General features: G+C 39.2%; 1 protein-coding gene across 6 annotated transcripts in view; it reads left to right on the top strand.

The window, feature by feature from the left end:
- The window catches only part of rab4b (RAB4B, member RAS oncogene family), an 89,957-nt gene that overhangs the window by 68,698 nt on the left and 993 nt on the right, over window positions 1–20,266 (top strand). For 5 of the 6 annotated variants that reach the window (XM_062060104.1, XM_062060106.1, XM_062060103.1 and 2 more), the window contains 3 exons: window positions 12,852–12,932; window positions 14,638–14,752; window positions 14,841–14,903. In XM_062060104.1, the coding sequence (XP_061916088.1) occupies window positions 12,852–12,932; window positions 14,638–14,752; window positions 14,841–14,903 (259 nt within the window). Of the gene's footprint in view, window positions 1–2,104; window positions 2,284–12,851; window positions 12,933–14,637; window positions 14,753–14,840; window positions 14,904–20,266 lie in introns of those variants that run through there. The other variant, XM_062060108.1, reaches the window with a different exon arrangement.

The following is a 20,266-nucleotide window of genomic DNA, read 5'->3' on the forward strand; positions in this document are numbered from 1 at the left end:
GTTTGAGTTAAACTTACTGGATTCATTTAAAAAACTCAAATATAATTTGTATCGTATCGTTTATCTTCAATGGCCTATCTGTGGATGTCCTCTAATTCAGTGTTTTTCAACCTTTTTTGAGCCAAGGTACATTTTTTTCATAGAAAAAATCCCGAGACACACCACTAGCAGAAAACATAAAAAATATGAAACTCAGCAGCTGATATTGACAGTAAAAAGTCGTTCTCGCAATTGTTGGATATGAATTCAAACCATAACCAAGCATGCATCAATATAGCTCTTGTCTCAAAGTAGGTGTACTGTCACCACCTGTCACATCACGCCCTGACTTATTTAGAGGTTTCTGGTGTTTTTCTGTGGGTAGTGTTTTAGTTCTTGTCTTGCGCTCCTATTTTGTTGTTTATTGTCATGTCATGTACGGATGTACTTTGTGGACGCCGTCTGCTGCTCCACACGCTGTAAGTCTTTGCTGTCGTCCAGCATTCTGTTTTTGTTTACTTAGCAGCCAGTTCAGTTTTGTTCTGCATAGCCATCCCTAAGCTTCAATGCCGTTTCTTAGCGGCACTCGCCTTTTGCTTATTTTTTGGTTTAAGCGTTAGATACCTTTTTACCTGCACGGTGCCTCCCGCTGTCGTCTGCATATTGTGATCACGACAAACCATGTTTATTTATTTATTTATTTGAATTAGGACAATGCATATAAATCAACATAGAGCAACAATGTAAATATGTCGGAGTTAGCACAATAGCTAATTTTCATCCGTTGTCCTAAGGCAGGTTAATACAGTAAACTTTCAACAGGTCATGATACAAAATAATACATAAAGGACAAAAAAAATAACATTAAAATAAAAAATTAAAATGAAATAAAACAAACAAAAAAAACATGTAAATAATCTAATTATGCGTGCATGTCTGATTAGTTTTGTTCCCGACATCTACAAAGCAATTAGCTACCGACTGCCACCTACTGATATGGAAGAGTATTACACGGTTACTCTGCCGAGCTTTCGACAGTACAGACACTCAACAACGGCACATGTGCGGATTATAATTACTGGTTTGCAAAAAATATTTTTAACCCAATTAGGTGAAATAAAATCATCTCCCACGGCACACCAGACAATATCTCACGGTACACTAGTGCAGTGTTTTTCAACCACTGTGCGTGCCGTGAGATACAGTCTCGTGTGCCATGGGAGAATATCTAATTTCACCTATTTGGGTTAAAAATATTTTTTACAGACCAATAATTATAGTCTGCAAATTATGTGTTGTTGTTGAGTGTCTGTGCTGTCTAAAGCACGGCAGAGTAACCATGTAATACTCTTCCATATCAGTAGGTGGCAGCTGGTAGCTAATTGCTTTGTAGATGTCGGGAACAGTGGGAGGCAGCGTGCAGGTAAAAAGGTATCTAATGCTTAAATGAAAAATAAACAAAATATGAGTGCCCCTAAGAAAAGGCATTGAAGCTTAGGGAAGGAACAAAACTAAAACTGAACTGGCCACAAAGTAAACAAAAACAGAATGCTGGACGACAGCAAAGACTTACTGTGGCACAAAGACAAAGTACATCCGAACATGACATGACAATCAACAATGTCCCCACAAAGAAGGATAAAAACAACTGAAATATTCTTGATTGCTAAAACAAAGTAGATGTGGGAAATATCGCTCAAAGGAAGACATGAAACTGCTACAGGAAAATACCAAAAAAAGAGAAAAAGCCACCAAAATAGGAGCGCAAGACCAGAACTAAAACACTACACACAGGGAAACACCAATAAACTCCAAATAAGTCAGGGGGTGATGTGACAGGTCGTGACAGTACACCTACTTTGAGACAAGAGCTATAGTGATGCATGCTTGGTTATGGTTTAAATTCATATCCAACAATTGCAACAACGACTTTTTACTGTCAACTGAGTTTCGTTTTTTTAATGATTTCTGCTGGTGGTGTGCCTCTGGATTTTTCCAACGCAAAAAATGTGCCTTTGCTCAAAAAAGGTTGAAAAACACTGCACTGGTGTGCCGCGGCACAGTGGTTGAAAAGCACTGCTCTAATTTCTCACAACACGTAAAGCCATCAGTGGGCGACGTATGACGTCAGCGCGCAGCTACACCGTCTGGCAGGGGCGGAAACGAAAGAAGCTTCGGGTCTATTTTCCAGCATCACACATAAACAGTGTTGCCAAACCACAGCCTGGTTTCCGAGTCCGCCGTGTAACTGCTGCTATTATCGAGCCCTTAACGCGTCGAGGGCCAACATGTCCGAGACATACGGTACGTGTATTTTATTGGGGCTTCAATTGTTTACCTGTCAATATTACTTTCACACTACTGTACAGCTCCGAGCTAGAGGCTAACATGCTAACTAATTGGCTAGCATACAGCAGCTGGTTATCATACTGCCTTTTCCCATAACCTTACTACGTCACCGGAGTTGTGTTCTTTTTAAGACTAGTTCTGCTCGGTAAACTGTCACCTTCGTTTGAGGATGTATATCCGCTTCCGTATCACTGGCAGAAAACTGATGGCGCTACATTATGCAGTGAAAGTTGGTCAAACTTGAGATGCATTGAGTCATTGTCAAGTGTAGACATGAATAATTATAGCACTGACACTGAAATAACCAAAAATGCAGGTTGTTTATTTACACTACAGAGGTAGCTAACGTCATAAGGAAGTTGGACAGCTATGTTATGTTTTTTTTTTTTGCCTGAGGAGAAATGCCTGAGAGATTAATAACTGCGAGAGAACATAATGCACAATAAGTCAGGGGTGTCCAAAGTGCGGCCCACAACTTGTTTTACTTAGGCCTGCAACACATTCCAAACACAGAATAAACACGTGAAAATTACGCACACAAATCACATTTAACTGGCCCGAATCCTCCAAAATTGAGAACCATCCATCCATCAATTTTCTACCGCTTGTCCCTTTCAGGGTCGGGCATACTTGCCAACCTTGAGACCTCCAAATTCGGGAAATGGGGGGGGGGAGGAGTATATTTATAGCTAGAATTCACTGAAATTCAAGTATTGTATTTTCCGCACTATAAGGCGCACCTTCAATGAATGGCCTATTTCAAAACTTTGTACATATATATAAGGCGCACCGGATTATAAGGCGCACCTATGCATCCATTAGATGGAGCTGCGCTAAAGGGAATGTCAACAAAACAGTCAGATAGGTCAGTCAAACGTTATTAATAGATTACAAACCAGCGTTCTGACAACTCTGTTCACTCCCAAAATGAATAAACAGCTCTTTTATTATTTTCCCCGAGGTAAAGTCAGTGACGTGGTGTTTTGTTTATCTTTTAACAACAGCAAGGTATAACATGTAGTGCAACATTTTTATATCACATAGTGGAGGGGAACTTTTCCCTGATTCAATAAACAGGTAAAAAACAGTCTGATACTGTTACGGTAAATCAAACGTTAGTGCAATCACAATATAGTAACACTTGAAATAGTGCAGAGCAATAACATTATCAATAACTCAACGTTGCTCAAACGTTAATGTCACACAACACAACACACAAAATAAACATGTAAAGCTCACTTTATGAAGTTATTCCTCATCCACGAACCCCTCAAATTCTTCTTCTTCAGTGTCCAAATTAAACACCATTGATTCGTTTATGTTAGATTCTCTCGCTGCTGCTCTATTCCCGTGTTCTACTGCGTGACTGATCGTCTTAAGTTTAAACTCTGCGTCGTAAGCGTGTCTCTTAATAGGAGCCATTTTTGGGTTAGAACCGCTTCTTCTTCTACGGGGGAAAATGAAGTCGGCGACTGCTTGCCGTAGTTGCGAGACCTAAACTTTATGAAAATGAAGTTTAGGTTTGTTGTGGCTAGGGATGATACTCAAAACCGGTTTTCCCGGTTGTTCGATAAGAAAAGAACCGAGTCCTCGGACTCGAATCCCTTTTTGAGAACCGGTACCCGTTATCAAGACCACTATAGTAAAGAAAAATAGTTGGTTCTTTATTCGAATCCCTCGGAACAAATCTCGTCCCGACCAGAAATGCTCCGTGTGACATCACAAGAAATGATGTCATGTAGCTCAGTTATTAGGCGCAGATAGCGAAAGCAGGAAAAAAATGGAACGGAAAAAGCGCTCCAATGTGTAATAAAGTTCAAAACAAAAGGTATAATCCAATGAATAACTTTACTGAGAGATTTGAGCAGGGTACAAACACATGACGAACACTTTTACGACCAACCTGAAACATAGCAACCAGGCTAGCAGCGCACCTCCTTTACGGCAGCTGTCACAACGTTCTTAAAGCAACCGCAGCACATACATATATATACAACATATATCTCCCTTTTTTAACTTTTGTTTTTCTTTCCTTTAAACAAAACAAAATCACACTGTATATGTGTTGTCTGTCTAATTATAAATAATCTAGACGAGGCGTGTTGGCTGAGTTCTTGACGTTTACTTTCACAGCGTGCTCATAACCTCATTCTTAGCTGTCGGGTGACGACATGCACCAACACTTTTCGGGGCTACTGCGCATGCTCGTCACTCCCGTTGCATGCTGGGTAGTGTAGTTGTTATATTCCCTAGCCTAGCTCATAACATCTTTCCCCCTATAAAGAAATAATGTTAACTCAATAAAGTGTATTTCTTTTTTTAGCTTTAACTTTTCATTTTTTAGCATTGTAACCACATTTGCAAACAACTTTTCTCTTCATAGACATTTCTTTCAATAAAGAAATAAAGTGCAAAAATGTCAAAGCATCATGACAAACAGTTATGTCAAATAGCAGCAGAATTTCACTTTTTGGAGAGCTGTATTATTTTCAGTTTTGTGCCCAAGGGACTGATTTTATTTAACACTATATTATTATTTATACACCTATAGTGATCACAGAAACGGGTTGTTTTTGTGTTACTGTATATATTTGTTTTTCTGAAAAATCCCACTTAATATACTTTGGGTAACAACAGTCAATATTTATTTATTTTATTTTATTTTTTTAGGGGGGTAACAGTCAATATTTATTTATTTATTAGATAAAACATGGGCAGCACGGTGGAAGAGGGGTTAGTGCATCTACCTCACAATACGAAGGTCCTGAGTAGTCGTGAGTTCAATCCCGGGCTCGGGATCTTTCTGTGTGGAGTTTGCATGTTCTTCCTGTGACTGCGTGGGTTCCCTCCGGGTACTCCGGCTTCCTCCCACCTCCAAAGACATGCACCTGGGGATAGGTTGATTGACAACACTAAATTGGCTCTAGTGTGTGAATGTGAGTGTGAATGTTGTCTGTCTATCTGTGTTGGCCCTGCGATGAGGTGGCGACTTGTCCAGGGTGTACCCCGCCTTCCGCCCGATTGTAGCTGAGATAGGCTCCAGCGCCCCCCGCGACCTCGAAGGGAATAAGCGGTAGAAAATGGATGGATGGACAGATAGATAAAACATTTTTCTTATATAATAAAAGTGAGCTTTGTCACCTTCCTTGTCACATTGAGGCTGTCCTCACTCAGGTCCGCACGGACCTGGAGGGGGCGTGCCTTAAGTCCGGCTGGAAATCGGGAGGAATTCGGGAGAATGGTTGAGATTTTCGGGAGAGGCACTGAAATTCGGGAGTCTCCCGGAAAATTCGGGAGGGTTGGCAAGTATGCAATATGCAACCGACGGCGGGAGGCAGCGTGCATGTAAAAAGATATCTAATTTTTAAACCAAAAATAAACAAAAGGTGAGTGCCCCTAAGAAAAGGCATTGAATCTTAGGGAAGGCTATGCAGAACGAAACTAAAACTGAACTGGCTACAAAGTAAACAAAGACAGAATGCTGGACGACAGCAAAGACTTGCAGCGTGTGGAGCAGAGACGCCGTCCATATCCGTACATGACAATCAACAATGTCCCCACAAAGAAGGATAGCGTGCGCACAACTGAAATAGTCTTAATTGCTAAAACAAAGCGGGTGCGGGGAATAGCACTCAAGGAAGACATGAAACTGCTACAAGAGAATACCAACAAAACAGGAAACGCCACCAAAATAGGGGCGCAAGACAAGAACTAAAACACTACACACAGGAAAACACCAAAAAACTCAATAAGTCAGGGCGTGATGTGACAGAACACCTACTTTGAGACAAGAGCTATATTGATGCCTTGTTGGTTATGATTTGAATTCATATCCAACAACTGAGAGAACGACTTTTCACTGTCCAAATCGGCTGCTGAGTTTACATTTTTGTATGTTTTCTGCTGGTGGTGTGCCTATGGACTTTTTTAATGAAAAAAAATGTTGAAAAACACTGACAGTACAGGCCAAAAGTTTGGACACACCTTCTCCTCATTCAATGCGTTTTCTTTATTTTCATGACTATTTACATTGTAGATTGTCACTGAAGGCATCAAAACTACGAATTAACACATGTGGAGTAATGTACTTAACAAAAAAAGGTGAAATAACTGAAAACATGTTTTATATTTTAGTTTCTTCAAAATAGCCACACTCTTGGCATTCTCTCGATGAGCTTCAAGCACATCTGTGAAGTGAAAACCATTTCAGGTGACTACCTCTTGAAGCTCATCAAGAGAATGCCAAGTGTGCGAAAAAGTAATCAGAGCAAAGGGTGGCTATTTTGAAGAAACTAGAATATAAAGCATGTTTTCAGTTATTTCACCTTTTTTTTGTTAAGTACATAACTCCACATGTGTTCATTCATAGTTTTGATGCCTTCAGTGACAATCTAGAATGTAAATAGTCATGAAAATAAAGAAAATGCATTGAATGAGAAGGTGTGTCCAAACTTTTGGCCTGTACTCTATGTTGTAAGTTTTTGAGTGTGCTAAAGCCCTCACAAGGGTTTTAGCGTAGACATTACACTAATTTGCTTTGTTACCTCACAAAGCTAAGGTGTGGATATTTGGTAAGTCAATTAACCGGACGATAAATGAAAATGAAGTCGGTAAGTCTGCCAGCCTTGATAATTGCCATATGCATGCGTTGTTACGAGTACAAGAGCGGTCACTGTTTTGCATTGGTTTAAGCAGCTGCGGGCGTTTGTGCTACAAATAAACAGTGGTAATGATAATTGCTGTAAAATTCCCGATGCTTAGTATTACCTATTGCTTGTCCAGGGTGTACACCGCCTTCAGCCCAAATGCAGCTGAGATAGCGGGGGGTGCTGGAGCCTATTTGAAATGCTTACATGTAAATGATAGCTAATTTTGACACCCCTAAAATGTAGGCAAATGCATGCCATCTTTTTGTCAAGTTGCACACATTCTCCCCACCCTTACCACTGCCTTCATCTCTTGTGTGAAACATTATCCCAGTGTGCAGTATTTATCATGTAAAAGTGCCGGTGATAATGGTTACTCGAGTAGCAATTTATTGATTTCTGACTTTGTTTTACAATTTGTCTTTTTAGTGGAGGAGCAGCAGTGGAACCTTCTAAAAGGCTAAATAAAGAGTGTATTGGTACAATTATTAGTTTTCAATCAAAATGTATTTTATAACTATATGTGTACTCCATATATTGTATTTAATTACGTATGTGTACAGCTCTGGTAATGGGTACATTCGCACCCACCTGCACAAATGTACATCAAAATGTAACAATCTAAATAAATTTGACTTTTTTTTTAGTTTACTAGGGCTTCTATATATAATATGCATTAGTTTGACCATTTAAAATCAACGATAATAAAAAGGAGATGCTTGGAAATAGCATAAAAATGCCCCAAAAACATGGAAAAACGCGATTCATAGCGGTACTTTTTGGTGTAACCATCATGAGCGTTCTGTTCAGGTATATTTCTTTTATATTTTGATAAATCATCATATTTATGTATTACTAAATTTAAATAGGTACCGTATTGATCAATCTTTAAGATGTGTGTATTTGATATCAGTTTGCTTTTGACATCTTATTTAGAATTGTAGTTGAAACTTTTACAATCTTGTGTTGTGCTCATGATGGCGTAACCAAACTAGATTTCATTTAATGATCTTATTTTGAATATTTATTCCCTTTTTTCCATTTAGTATATTTAAATATTCATTTATAAACATTGAATACATTTCAAATATCAATATGATAGCTAATTTTGACACCCCTAAAATGTAGGCAAATGCATGCCATCTTTTTGTCAAGTTGCACACATTCTCCCCACCCTTACCACTGCCTTCATCTCTTGTGTGAAACATTATCCCAGTGTGCAGTATTTATCATGTAAAAGTGCCGGTGATAATGGTTACTCGAGTAGCAATTTATTGATTTCTGACTTTGTTTTACAATTTGTCTTTTTAGTGGAGGAGCAGCAGTGGAACCTTCCAAAAGGCTAAATAAAGAGTGTATTGGTACAATTATTAGTTTTCAATCAAAATGTATTTTATAACTATATGTGTACTCCATATATTGTATTTAATTACGTATGTGTACAGCTCTGGTAATGGGTACATTCGCACCCACCTGCACAAATGTACATCAAAATGTAACAATCTAAATAAATTTGACTTTTTTTTTTGTTTACTAGGGCTTCTATATATAATATGCATTAGTTTGACCATTTAAAATCAACGATAATAAAAAGGAGATGCTTGGAAATAGGATAAAAATGCCCCAAAAACTTGGAAAAACGCGATTCATAGCGGTACTTTTTGGTGTAACCATCATGAGCGTTCTGTTCAGGTATATTTCTTTTATATTTTGATAAATCATCATATTTATGTATTACTAAATTTAAATAGGTACCGTATTGATCAATCTTTAAGATGTGTGTATTTGATATCAGTTTGCTTTTGACATCTTATTTAGAATTGTAGTTGAAACTTTTACAACCTTGTGTTGCGCTCATGATGGCGTAACCAAACTAGATTTCATTTAATGATCTTATTTTGAATATTTATTCCCTTTTTTCCATTTAGTATATTTAAATATTCATTTATAAACATTGAATACATTTCAAATATCAATAAAATGCAATTGCCTTCATCTTATAGGGTAATGTTTAGTTATACCAAGTCATGAGCGTAACACTAAGCTTCATCACTTTGACTTGTAATATCTCTAATTCTGGTGGTGTTTTATGCTTTTTTCTTTTTGGAACATGTACTATACATATAATACAATAAATTCCAATATAAAATTATGTTTCTAGCAATACTTTAATTTTGCCTTTGAAAGTAAAACTCCAATGTCCATTAGTAGAGCTGTACACTTATATTTCTTGTGTAGACTTGCATGAAGTTGGATATAACTCATTTTGTCAATTGTTTTGTATTGGATCTGATCATAGTGTCCCTAATATTGGGGTTTTGTGTCAGTGTGTGACATTGATTTACTTTAAATACACAACATGTTTTGATTTCACCCCCATTAGTCAATGCATGTCCTATTTTCCACAAGGCTGAATGTTGACAGTTCAATGGTATGATGCAAAAACCGCACCGCATCCTGATAGGCCGCTGTTAAGATGGCATCTCCAGTGTCTTGTTTTTGACATATTGACAGCCTGATTGCTGTACAAGGGAATATGGGACGTCTGGGAAGATGCTGTTGAGGCAATCTTCTAGAAACAGAGCTGTTAGCATTTCGATTCTGTCAGCTGGGCTGTCATGGTGGTCGACGACAGAAGGGGAAAAAGTGTGTATGCACGTTGCCGCCTACAGAATAGGATATAAGTACGCAGTCTGCTTGTATAGATGCTAAGTTGTTGACATATGTGTCAAAGTTGACATTTTACGCTCGATACACTCATCCTTTTTGCATTACCGCTGTTGACTTTGTGCACTGTTACATTTTCAAAGGATCACTTGGCATGTCATGCTATACCATCTCGTCCCAGCTCAAGCTGGTTCTACATGGAGGAAGGTTTAAACATTAGCAGGATTAACACGCCATTTGTTATTCTTTTAGCACATGCACGCACGCACAAACACACGCACACACTCCTGCTTTGTCTCAACCAGTAGAACCTTAAAGCTCAAACTAGTTTTTGTGGCACACAGGTTGAACATATTATCCAGTAGCGATTCATAGAAATAGAATAATCTTAATTCATTAAAGGAATCATGTTATGATAATTTTTTTTCTACACTTAAAACACTGCCTTGTGGTCTACATAACATGTAATAGTGGTTCTCTTGTCAACATTTTACATAGATTGTTTTACAGACCATCTTCAAGCCGCTTTTTGACCGTCTCTTCAGGATGTGCTGTTTTGTAGGCAGTCTTATTTACGTGCCTCCACTTTGACTGTGTCTTCTCCCCGTCTGCCATATTGTTGTTTTTAGTGCTTCAATGTCGAGTCTAATGACAGATATCAGTTAGAACTAGGGGTGTAACGGTACACAAAAATTTTGGTTCGGTACGTACCCCGGTTTAGAGGTCACAGTTCGGTTAATTTTCGGTACAGTAAAAAAACAACAAAATATAAATTTTTGGGTTATTTATTTACCAAATTTGCAAAATCTTCCACCAAAAATATTTTTCTTAGTGGAATATTTGATGTGAAGTAATCGGAACCTTGCATAGGTCAATAATTCATAATACCATTGATTTTGATTCAATATTATGTTTTGAGCAATGACAGTTTGAAAGGAAAAAAAACAGCTTTGTTTTATTAGTCAACATTGCAACTTTTTCTAAATTACATTTAACCTTTAAGCTTTATTATTTCACTTTTGTTACGTTTTTGTTTATTTTAATAGTATTTTTAGAATGTGCCGTGGGCCTTTAAAACATTAGCTGTGGGCCGCAAATGGCCTCCGGGGCACACTTTTGACACCCCTGCTATAGATAATAAAAAATTAAACCTGATAAATCTATGGATAAACAGCAGAGCCTGGCGACGCATGCGCGTTTATCATAACTCTCTCGCTCTCTCTGTCTCTGCCCCTCCCTCACGAATGCTGCTGCGTGCACAATTTGTTTTGTTTTTAACCCCTTCTTAAACCTGAACGTACATTGAAAATACACGCAACCCTAACTCAAAATGCCAGACATTTGAGGCATTTAAGAAACTCCGCCCTGACAGCTCCGCAAAAGAGGACATGTCCGGTGAAAAGAGGACGTATGGTCAGTCTATCTTAGCCCGTTAGCTGCTAGCATGCCGTGTGTTGTGCCTCGGTGTGCATTGTTTACACAACGTGCGTTACGCTACTTAATATGTCCTTGTGGAAACTCGTTCGGTACACCTCCAAACCGAACCGGAACCCCCGTACCGAAACGGTTCAATACAAATACACGTACCGTTACACCCCTATTAGAACTATACGCTACTTTGTATTAGAAAATACATTAGCGGAGGATGCATGTGCATGTACGAGTCAGTCTGCCCTACAACAAGAGAGTAGGTAAAAAGAAGGAGCTTATTGACTGCAACGTCGGACTACAATGGCGGACTCGTGCAAAGCTCTCGAGGGTAAATCTGTACTACTGATATCCGCTGACGTCAGCAATTGGAAAAACGTCACAAATTAGACAAATTATAAACGGCTCATTTGGAGGACGTATGAAGGAAGGTAAGATTGTTTTATAAATATTTCTGCCTTGCCTCCATGGTTTGATTTAACATTTTTGGAACTTATGCAGGTACCAAATACACAAAAAACTACGGTTTTGCATAATAGGTCCCCTTTTTAGGGGAACTGCACTTTTTTGGAATTGTGCCTATTGTTCACAATGATTGACAAGAAAACTGATGTATTTTTTAAAATGCATTCTAACTCGTAAATGAATGTCTGCTTACAATTGAGTCAATGGGTGGCCGTCTATTCCACCCATAGATTCCTCTAAGTAACCATTCAAAAAGCGCCGGGGGGTGTATATTGTAGCGTCCCAGAAGAGTTAGTGCTGCAAGGGGTTCTGGGTATTTGTTCTGTTGTGTTACGGTGCGGATGTTCACCCGAAATGTGTTTGTCATTCTTGTTTGGTGTGGGTTCACAGTGTGGCGCATATTTATAACAGTGTTAAAGTTGTTTATACGGCCACCCTCAGTGTGACCTGTATGGCTGTTGACCAAGTATGCCTTGCACTCACTTGTGTGTGTCAAAAGCCGTAGATATGTGACTTGGCCGGCACGCAAAGGCAGTGCCTTTTAAGGTTTATTGGCGCTCTGTACTTCTCCCTACGTCCGTGTACACAGCTTTACACAGTTTTAAAAAGTCATAAATTTTACTTTTTGAAACCGATACCGATAATTTTGAAACCGATACTGATCATTTCCGATATTACATTTTAAAGCATTTATCGGCCGATAATATCGGCAGTCCGATATCGGACATCCGTAGTCTCGTCACATCAAGAAGAAACAGCAGTGTACAATACAGCATTCTTTCTTTTATTGTTTGCTTATTGTCGCTTTTAGCCAAGACATATCACACACACAATATCCAGGTTTTGTGAGATTCTAGCGGTGCATTCATCCTCCAAATGTTGTCATTTAAGGCATTCAAATGTTGAGATTGTATTTAGCTTCACAGTTTACAAAAGCATTCACTAGCCCGCATGCTAGGGCTGAGTGTGTGTTCTCCTCAATAACAATAACAACATCTGTACAAGCAGCTGCTCATAGCTTTGTGACATCCACCCTAAGCCATGCTTAATAGCGGCCTTCGACACATTAAGCACTGCTGCTTCTTTTTCCCTCGCAGTGCTCATCAAATTAGGAAAGAGAAGCGGCGTGTTGTGAGGTCTCAGTGATTAGTGGGTTAATTTGGGGCTCGCTGGTAGCTGTGAAAGTAGTAGCTCAAATGAGATTAAAAGGATTCTTAGTCTTAGGTCAGAACCGTCAAGTGCAGCAGGTTCACGTTCTCCCCCCGACATTAACTTAGCATTGATCGCTCTCTCTTTCTTTTTCTGCTGTGCTTTCAGACTTCCTCTTTAAGTTCTTGGTGATTGGCAGCGCCGGGACGGGGAAATCCTGCCTCCTCCATCAATTCATTGAGAACAAATGTGAGTTTTGACGGGTTGTCGAGGTAGGGATGCAGTTTGAGCTGTGGTTTCATGAGTTTTTGTATTCCAAAACTTCAGTTTTCACTCCCTGGTGACTTTCTTCCAAGTTAACTCAAACCCAAAGGACCATGATAATAATAATTATGTTGACTAGGGATCAACATTTTTGGCTTAAGATTTGATCCAATTCAAGTCCTGAGCTGATACTTCGACAATAGTTTATCGAATTGAACATGTTTTATACCAAGTAACTAAAGTAATAATAATAATAATAATCAATTTTACTTATAAGGCGCCTTTCAGGGCACTCAAGGACACCGTACAAAATCAAAACAATAAAATCAAATCGGATAAAAACAACAACAAAGATAGATGAGATAAGATGATTACAATGAATAAGCAGTCAGGAGTAGGTGTGTTTTGAGTCTTGATTTGAAGAGGAATATTGAGTCTAAATTACGAAGGTCTGGTTGTAAAGAGTTCCAAAGATGTGGGGCAGAGCGGCTGAAAGCTCGGGCACCCATGGTGGACAGTTTAAATAAGGGGACAGTGAGATGGATGGATGAAGAAGATCTTAGGGAACGTGAGGGCGTGGCGACATGGAGCAGGTCAGAGAGATATGACGGAGAGAGGTTATGGATAGCTTTGAAAGTGAGGAGAATTATTTTAAAGTAGATACGATGTTTGATGGGTAGCCAGTGGAGTTGCTGCAGAACAGGGGTGACGTGCTGGATTGAAGGGGTTCTGGTGATTATTCGGGCTGCAGAGTTCTGGAGAAGCTGAAGTTTGTGAAGTGACTTGTGAGGGAGACCAAACAGGAGAGAGTTGCAGTAGTCCAGGCGACAAACACATTTTTACAAAGCTTATCTTATTAAATTCAGAATTTGCTAGCATTGTTTTAATTAAATGATGTATTAGATTTGCGGTACTGAATGCTACATACCGGTACCTTTATTTTGTTAAAACAAAATGGCTTGTACACTAACTAAACAAAAGCAAAAACAACGATTGGCTCCCATTTAAATCATTTGGGGTTTGCCCTCAAAGCCTTCCTGTATCCAGAGACTTACTCTCTGAGTTAGTAAACAGTAACAAAAACGACAGAAAAAATGGTTGTGTAATAATAAGAAAAAGATAAACATTGATCTAATCACTTTAGCATTTTTTATATACTGATACTGTACTAGTTATCAATAGTATGGACATCTGGATCGCTCACCCCTACTTTATGTTGAAGCTTTAGTTGTAAGCTTCTTGTATTGTCCGGTGATACTGATACATGGAGAAAACCTTTTTTTTTTTTTCGCCGTGGTGGTGAGGATTAGTATCGTAGAAGCAGCTTCGCACTGTGGATAGACGATGCGTTCTAAAATTCTAGCCGGTGTTCTTCTGGAAATCATACAGCTCCTGCATGTGTGTAACAAGGAATCAGGAAATGTAATTGTATCTTCTTTAGCGTGCTTCCCTTTTGAAGGAATCTTTCACATGGGTAAAATCTTTAGCTATGTTAACACTGGGACACAGCTGCGATAAAGGTCATCAGTCGATCACCGATCAGTTAAAAAAGGCAAATATCGGCTACCAACCCAAACCCATGATTGGGATTGGGGACATGTCTATTGTTAACTTAATTCCTCACTGATAAAAGCTGAGCTTGATTGTCATGCAGCTGAGCATCATCTCTCTCTATTCACTCTGACGGCAGTCAAACAGGACTCCAACCACACCATCGGAGTAGAGTTTGGTTCCAGAGTGGTCAATGTCTCTGGGAAGACGGTCAAGCTGCAGATTTGGGACACTGCTGGGCAGGAGCGGTTCCGGTAACTCCCCACAATTTCATATTTTGACCATCAATATTATGTTATAACGCCATTACAGCATAATTTCAAATGACTTTTGCATTCACAGTTCTGTGACACGCAGCTACTACCGCGGAGCAGCAGGAGCGCTTTTGGTGTACGATATAACCAGGTAACATTTCTTTCTGCCTTTCACATTTCAGCAATCATTTACATCTTCTCAAAGGACAATTCAATATAAATGAAACTTTGGTATACTGTAGAGTTTTCTGTGTACAGCTAGGGGTGTAACGGTACACAAAAATTTCGGTTCGGTACGTACCTCGGTTTAGAGGTCACGGTTCGGTTCATTTTCAGTACAGTAAGAAAACAACAAAATATCAATTTTGGGGTTATTTATTTACCAAATTTGCAAAATCTTCCACCAAAAATATTTTTCTTAGTGGAATATTTGATGTGAAGTAATCGGAACCTTGAATAGGTCAATAATTCATAATAACATTGATTTTGATTCAATATGATGTTTTGAGCCCAGCCGTCCACCAGAGAACAGCGAGAAACGCAGAAAGCACCAAACCCCGAACAGCCCAGGCCCTTAGAAGGTTCACTGGTGTTGCCTGCTATTTAGGCAATGATGACTGTGTAGGCCTGGGCCGATAATGAATTTTGCTGTCCCACAGATTATTGCCGATAAACAATATTATTGTCAGCATTATTTTTAGACCAGATTACCGTATTTTCCGCACTATAAGGCGCACCGGATTATAAGGCGCACCTTCAATGAATGGCATATTTTAAAACTTTGTTCATATATAAGACGCACCGCATTATAAGGCGCATATAATAGACGCTACAGTAGAGGCTGGGATTACTTTATGCATCCATTAGATGGAGCTGCGCTAAAGGGAATGTCAACAAAACAGTCAGATAGGTCAGTCAAACTTTATTAATAGATTACAAACCAGCGTTCTGACAACTCTGTTCACTCCCAAAATGAATAAACAGCTGTTTTATTATTTTCCCTAAGGTAAAATCAGTGACGTGGTGTTTTGTTTATCTTTTAACAACAGCAAGGTATAACATGTAGTGCAACATTTATATCACATAGTGGAGGGGAACTTTTCCCTGATTCAATAAACACTTAAAAAACAGTCTGATACTGTTACGGTAAATCAAACGTTAGTGCAATCACAATATAGTAACACTCGAAATAGTGCAGAGCAATAACAATATATCAATAACTCAACATTGCTCAAACGTTAATGTCACACAACACAACACACAAAATAAACATGTAAGGCTCACTTTATGAAGTTATTCCTTATCCACGAACCCCTCGAATTCTTCTTCTTCAGTGTCCGAATTAAACAGTTGGCCGAATACGGCATCCAACATGCCCGGCTCCGTCTCGTCGAAGTCGTCATTAATGGAGTCAGTGTCGCTGCTGCTCTATTCCCGTGTTCTACTGCGTGACTGATCGTCTTAAGTTTAAACTCTGCGTCTTAATAGGAGCCATGTTGGGGTCTTTACATAAACAAACAAACAAATGGAAATGAAACGGCACGCCTCGCGCAGTCATATATCCCAGCATGCACCGCGCGCTTCTTCTTCTTCTACGGGGGAAAATGAAGACGGGGGAAAATGAAGTCGGCGGCTGCTTACCGTAGTTGCGATTGATTGAAACTTTTACCTGTTGGAGGCTCAATAGTGGTCCATATATAAGGCGCACCGGATTATAAGGCGCACTATCAGCTTTTGACAAAATTGGAGGTTTTTAGGTGCGCCTTGTAGTGCGGAAAATACGGTATATATAATAACAATAATGCAGGTATTTCTTTACAACACAATACATTTTTGATTTTTCCAATTAGAATTTTTTGCCATTTCTATAATTACCCTAAATATGTAAACAACAAATAAAATGGACTCAATTTCTGACACTTCAATAAATCCTGAAGTGCAGATTTTTTCCCCAGTTTAAAAAAACTGTCGTGTTTTTTTGTTTTGTTTATCACTTTACAACAAATTGGGCATGCTTGCTCGTTTGTCCGTGTTGATAAGCTCATCTTGCTCACACTGGGACATTTGGCTTTGCAATCTTATTTTTTTTCCTCTTAATTTTTGTCACCTCGCGGTGCTTCTCACTAGCGAGTAACGACTAGCGAGTAACGACTAGCGAGCATCGAGCGAGGCTCTCTGTCTGTGCATCCTGTTTGTGTGCCGACTCCAAGACAAGCATTGATGGCTGACAAGAGGATTCACTCTGTTTATATAAGTCTGCTCTTAAATAAATGCGCACAGGTTTGAGAGCGAGAGACAAAACAAACACAGACGGCAAAGTTATGGAGTTCATTTTCATTTAGCGTTTGATTAAGTTATTATTATTAGCAAACTATTATTTTTGGTCCTATCACTGTGCGTTGGATCATTTTTTGCGGATAGAAAATATGCAATATGCAAGCTGTACATGGACTACTCTACTCAATCAATCAATCAATGTTTATTTATATAGCCCTAAATCACAAGTGTCTCAAAGGGCTGTACAAGCCACAACGACATCCTCGGTACAGAGCCCACATACGGGCAAGGAAAACTCACCCCAGTGGGACGTCAATGTGAATGACTATGAGAAACCTTGGAGAGGACCGCATATGTGGGTAACCCCCCCCCCCTCTAGGGGAGACCGAAAGCAATGGATGTCGAGTGGGTCTGACATAATATTGTGAAAGTCCAACACATCAGCGAAAGTCCAGTCCATAGTGGGGCCAGCAGGAACCATCCCGAGTGGAGACGGGTCAGCAGCGTAGAGATGTCCCCATCTGATGGACAGGCTAGCGGTCCACCCCGGGTTGGGAGCAGAGTAGAAAAGAAAAGAAACGGCAGATCAACTGGTCTAAAAAGGGAGTCTATTTAAAGGCTAGAGTATACAAATGAGTTTTAAGATGAGACTTAAATGCTTCTACTGAGGTAGCATCTCTAACTTTTACCGGGAGGGCATTCCATACTCTATATTTAAGTTTATTTTGTATAGTAATTTTGAGAGAGAAGATATACTGTAATTAAGAATAGATATACTCACTTTAGTGCTATACTGCAGCAGAACTACTACCATTGCTTTGTAAAACTATCAAAAAAGTGTGTTTTCGTATATCATTCATATTCATTTCACTAGAGATGTCTAATAATATCGGACTGCCGGGACGCTACAATATACCTCCCCCAGCCCCCCAACCCCCACACCCCGGGAGAGCATGTCCCAAATTCCAAGCTGCTGTTTTGAGGCATGTTAAAAAAAATAATGCACTTTGTGACTCCAATAATAAATATGGCAGTGCCATGTTGGCATTTTTTTCCATAACTTGAGTTGATTTATTTTGGAAAACCTTGTTACATTGTTTAATGCATCCAGCGGGGCATCACAACAAAATTAGGCATTATAATGTGTTAATTCCACGACTGTATATATCGGTATCGGTTGATATCGGAATCTGTAATTAAGAGTTGGACAATATCGGAATATCGGATATCGGCAAAAAAGCCATTATCGGAAATCTCTACATTTCACCTTTTAGTATTTTTCTCACACTGCAAAAAGTCAGTGTTCAAAAACAAGAAAAAAAATATACAAAAATTAGGGGTATTTTATTTAAACTAAGCAAAATTATCTGCCAATAGAACAAGAAAATTCGGCTTGTCAAGACTTTTCAAAACAAGTAAAATTAGCTAACCTCAATGAACCCAAAAATACCTTAAAGGCCTACTGAAAGCCACTACTAGCGACCACGCAGTCTGATAGTTTATATATCAATGATGAAATCTTAACATTGCAACACATGCCAATACGGCCGGGTTAACTTATAAAGTGACATTTAAAACTTCCCGGGAAATATCCGGCTGAAACGTCGCGGTATGATGACGTATGCGCGTGACGAAGTCAGAGTAACGGAAGTTATGGTACCCGTAGAATCCTATACAAAAAGCTCTGTTTTCATTTCATAATCCCACAGTATTCTGGACATCTTTTGCAATTTGTTTAATGAACAATGAAGGCTGCAAAGAAGACAGTTATAGGTGGGATCGGTGTATTAGCAGCGGACTACAGCAACACAACCAGGAGGACTTTGTTGGAGCGCTAGCCGCGCTAGCCGCCGACCTCACCTTGACTTCCTATGTCCCCGGGCCGCCAAACGCATCGGGTGAAGTCCTTCGTCCTTCTGCCGATCGCTGGAACGCAGGTGAGCACGGGTGTTGATGAGTAGATGAGGGCTGGCTGGCGTAGGTGGAGAGCTAATGTTTTTAGCATAGCTCTGTGAGGTCCCGTTGCTAAGTTGCTAAGTTAGCTTCAATGGCGTTAACCTTCGCCAGCCTGGAAAGCATTAACCGTGTATTTACATGTCCACGGTTTAATAGTATTGTTGATTTTCTATCTATCCTTCCAGTCAGGGGTTTATTTTTTTGTTTCTATATGCAGTTAAAGCACGATGCTATCACGTTAGCTCGTAGCTAAAGCATTTCGCCGATGTATTGTCGTGGAGATAAAAGGCACTGAATGTCCATTTCGCGTTCTCGACTCTCATTTTCAAGAGGATATAGTATCCGAGGTGGTTTAAAATACAAATCCGTGATCCACAATAAAAAAAGGAGAGTGTGGAATCCAATGAGCCAGCTTGTACCTAAGTTACGGTCAGAGCGAAAAAAGATACGTCCATCACTGTCTCTCAAGTCCTTCACTGTAACGTTCCTCATCTACGAATCTTTCATCCTCGCTCAAATTAATGGGGTAATCATCACTTTCTCGGTCCGAATCTCTCTTGCTCCATTGTAAACAATGGGGAATTGTGAGGAATACTAGCTCCTGTGACGTCACGCTACTTCCGGTACAGGCAAGGCTTTTTTTTATCAGCGAGCAAAAGTTGCGAATTTTATCGTCGATTTTCTCTACTAAATCCTTTCAGCAAAAATATGGCAATATCGCGAAATGATCAAGTATGACACATAAAATGGATCTGCTATTCCCGTTTAAATAAAAAAAAATAATTTCAGTTGGCCTTTAAGATAAGTATATTCTCACTAATAACAAGTGCACTTTTCTTGGTAGAAAAAAAAAGAGACCTTTTTGCTCAATATGTTGAAAAATATTCTTAAATTAAGTAAATGCTAGTGCCATTATCTTGACATAATGATATGCGCTCGGCATCATGATTTGTTTTTCATGCTTGAAGTAAGAAATTATTACTTTAAAAAAGTAGTTTTATACTTGTGAGTGTTGATGACACAGCTTTGCGTCAGTTGATATTCTAGTTTCAAGCATGTTTTACTCAATATAGGTCATAACATCTCAGCAACAAGCTGTAATATCTTACTGAGATCATTTAGGACCAAAACCCTTAAAACAAGTAAAACACTCTAACATAAAATCTGCTTAGTGAGAAGAATTATCTTATCAGACAGAAAATAAGCAAATATCACCCTTATTTGAGATATTTAATCTTACTTAGATTTCAGTTTTTGCAGTGCAGGATAAGAGTTCAATAG

Source organism: Entelurus aequoreus, linkage group LG10 (genome assembly GCF_033978785.1).
Source record: "Entelurus aequoreus isolate RoL-2023_Sb linkage group LG10, RoL_Eaeq_v1.1, whole genome shotgun sequence".
In the NCBI taxonomy this organism is placed as follows: domain Eukaryota; kingdom Metazoa; phylum Chordata; class Actinopteri; order Syngnathiformes; family Syngnathidae; genus Entelurus; species Entelurus aequoreus.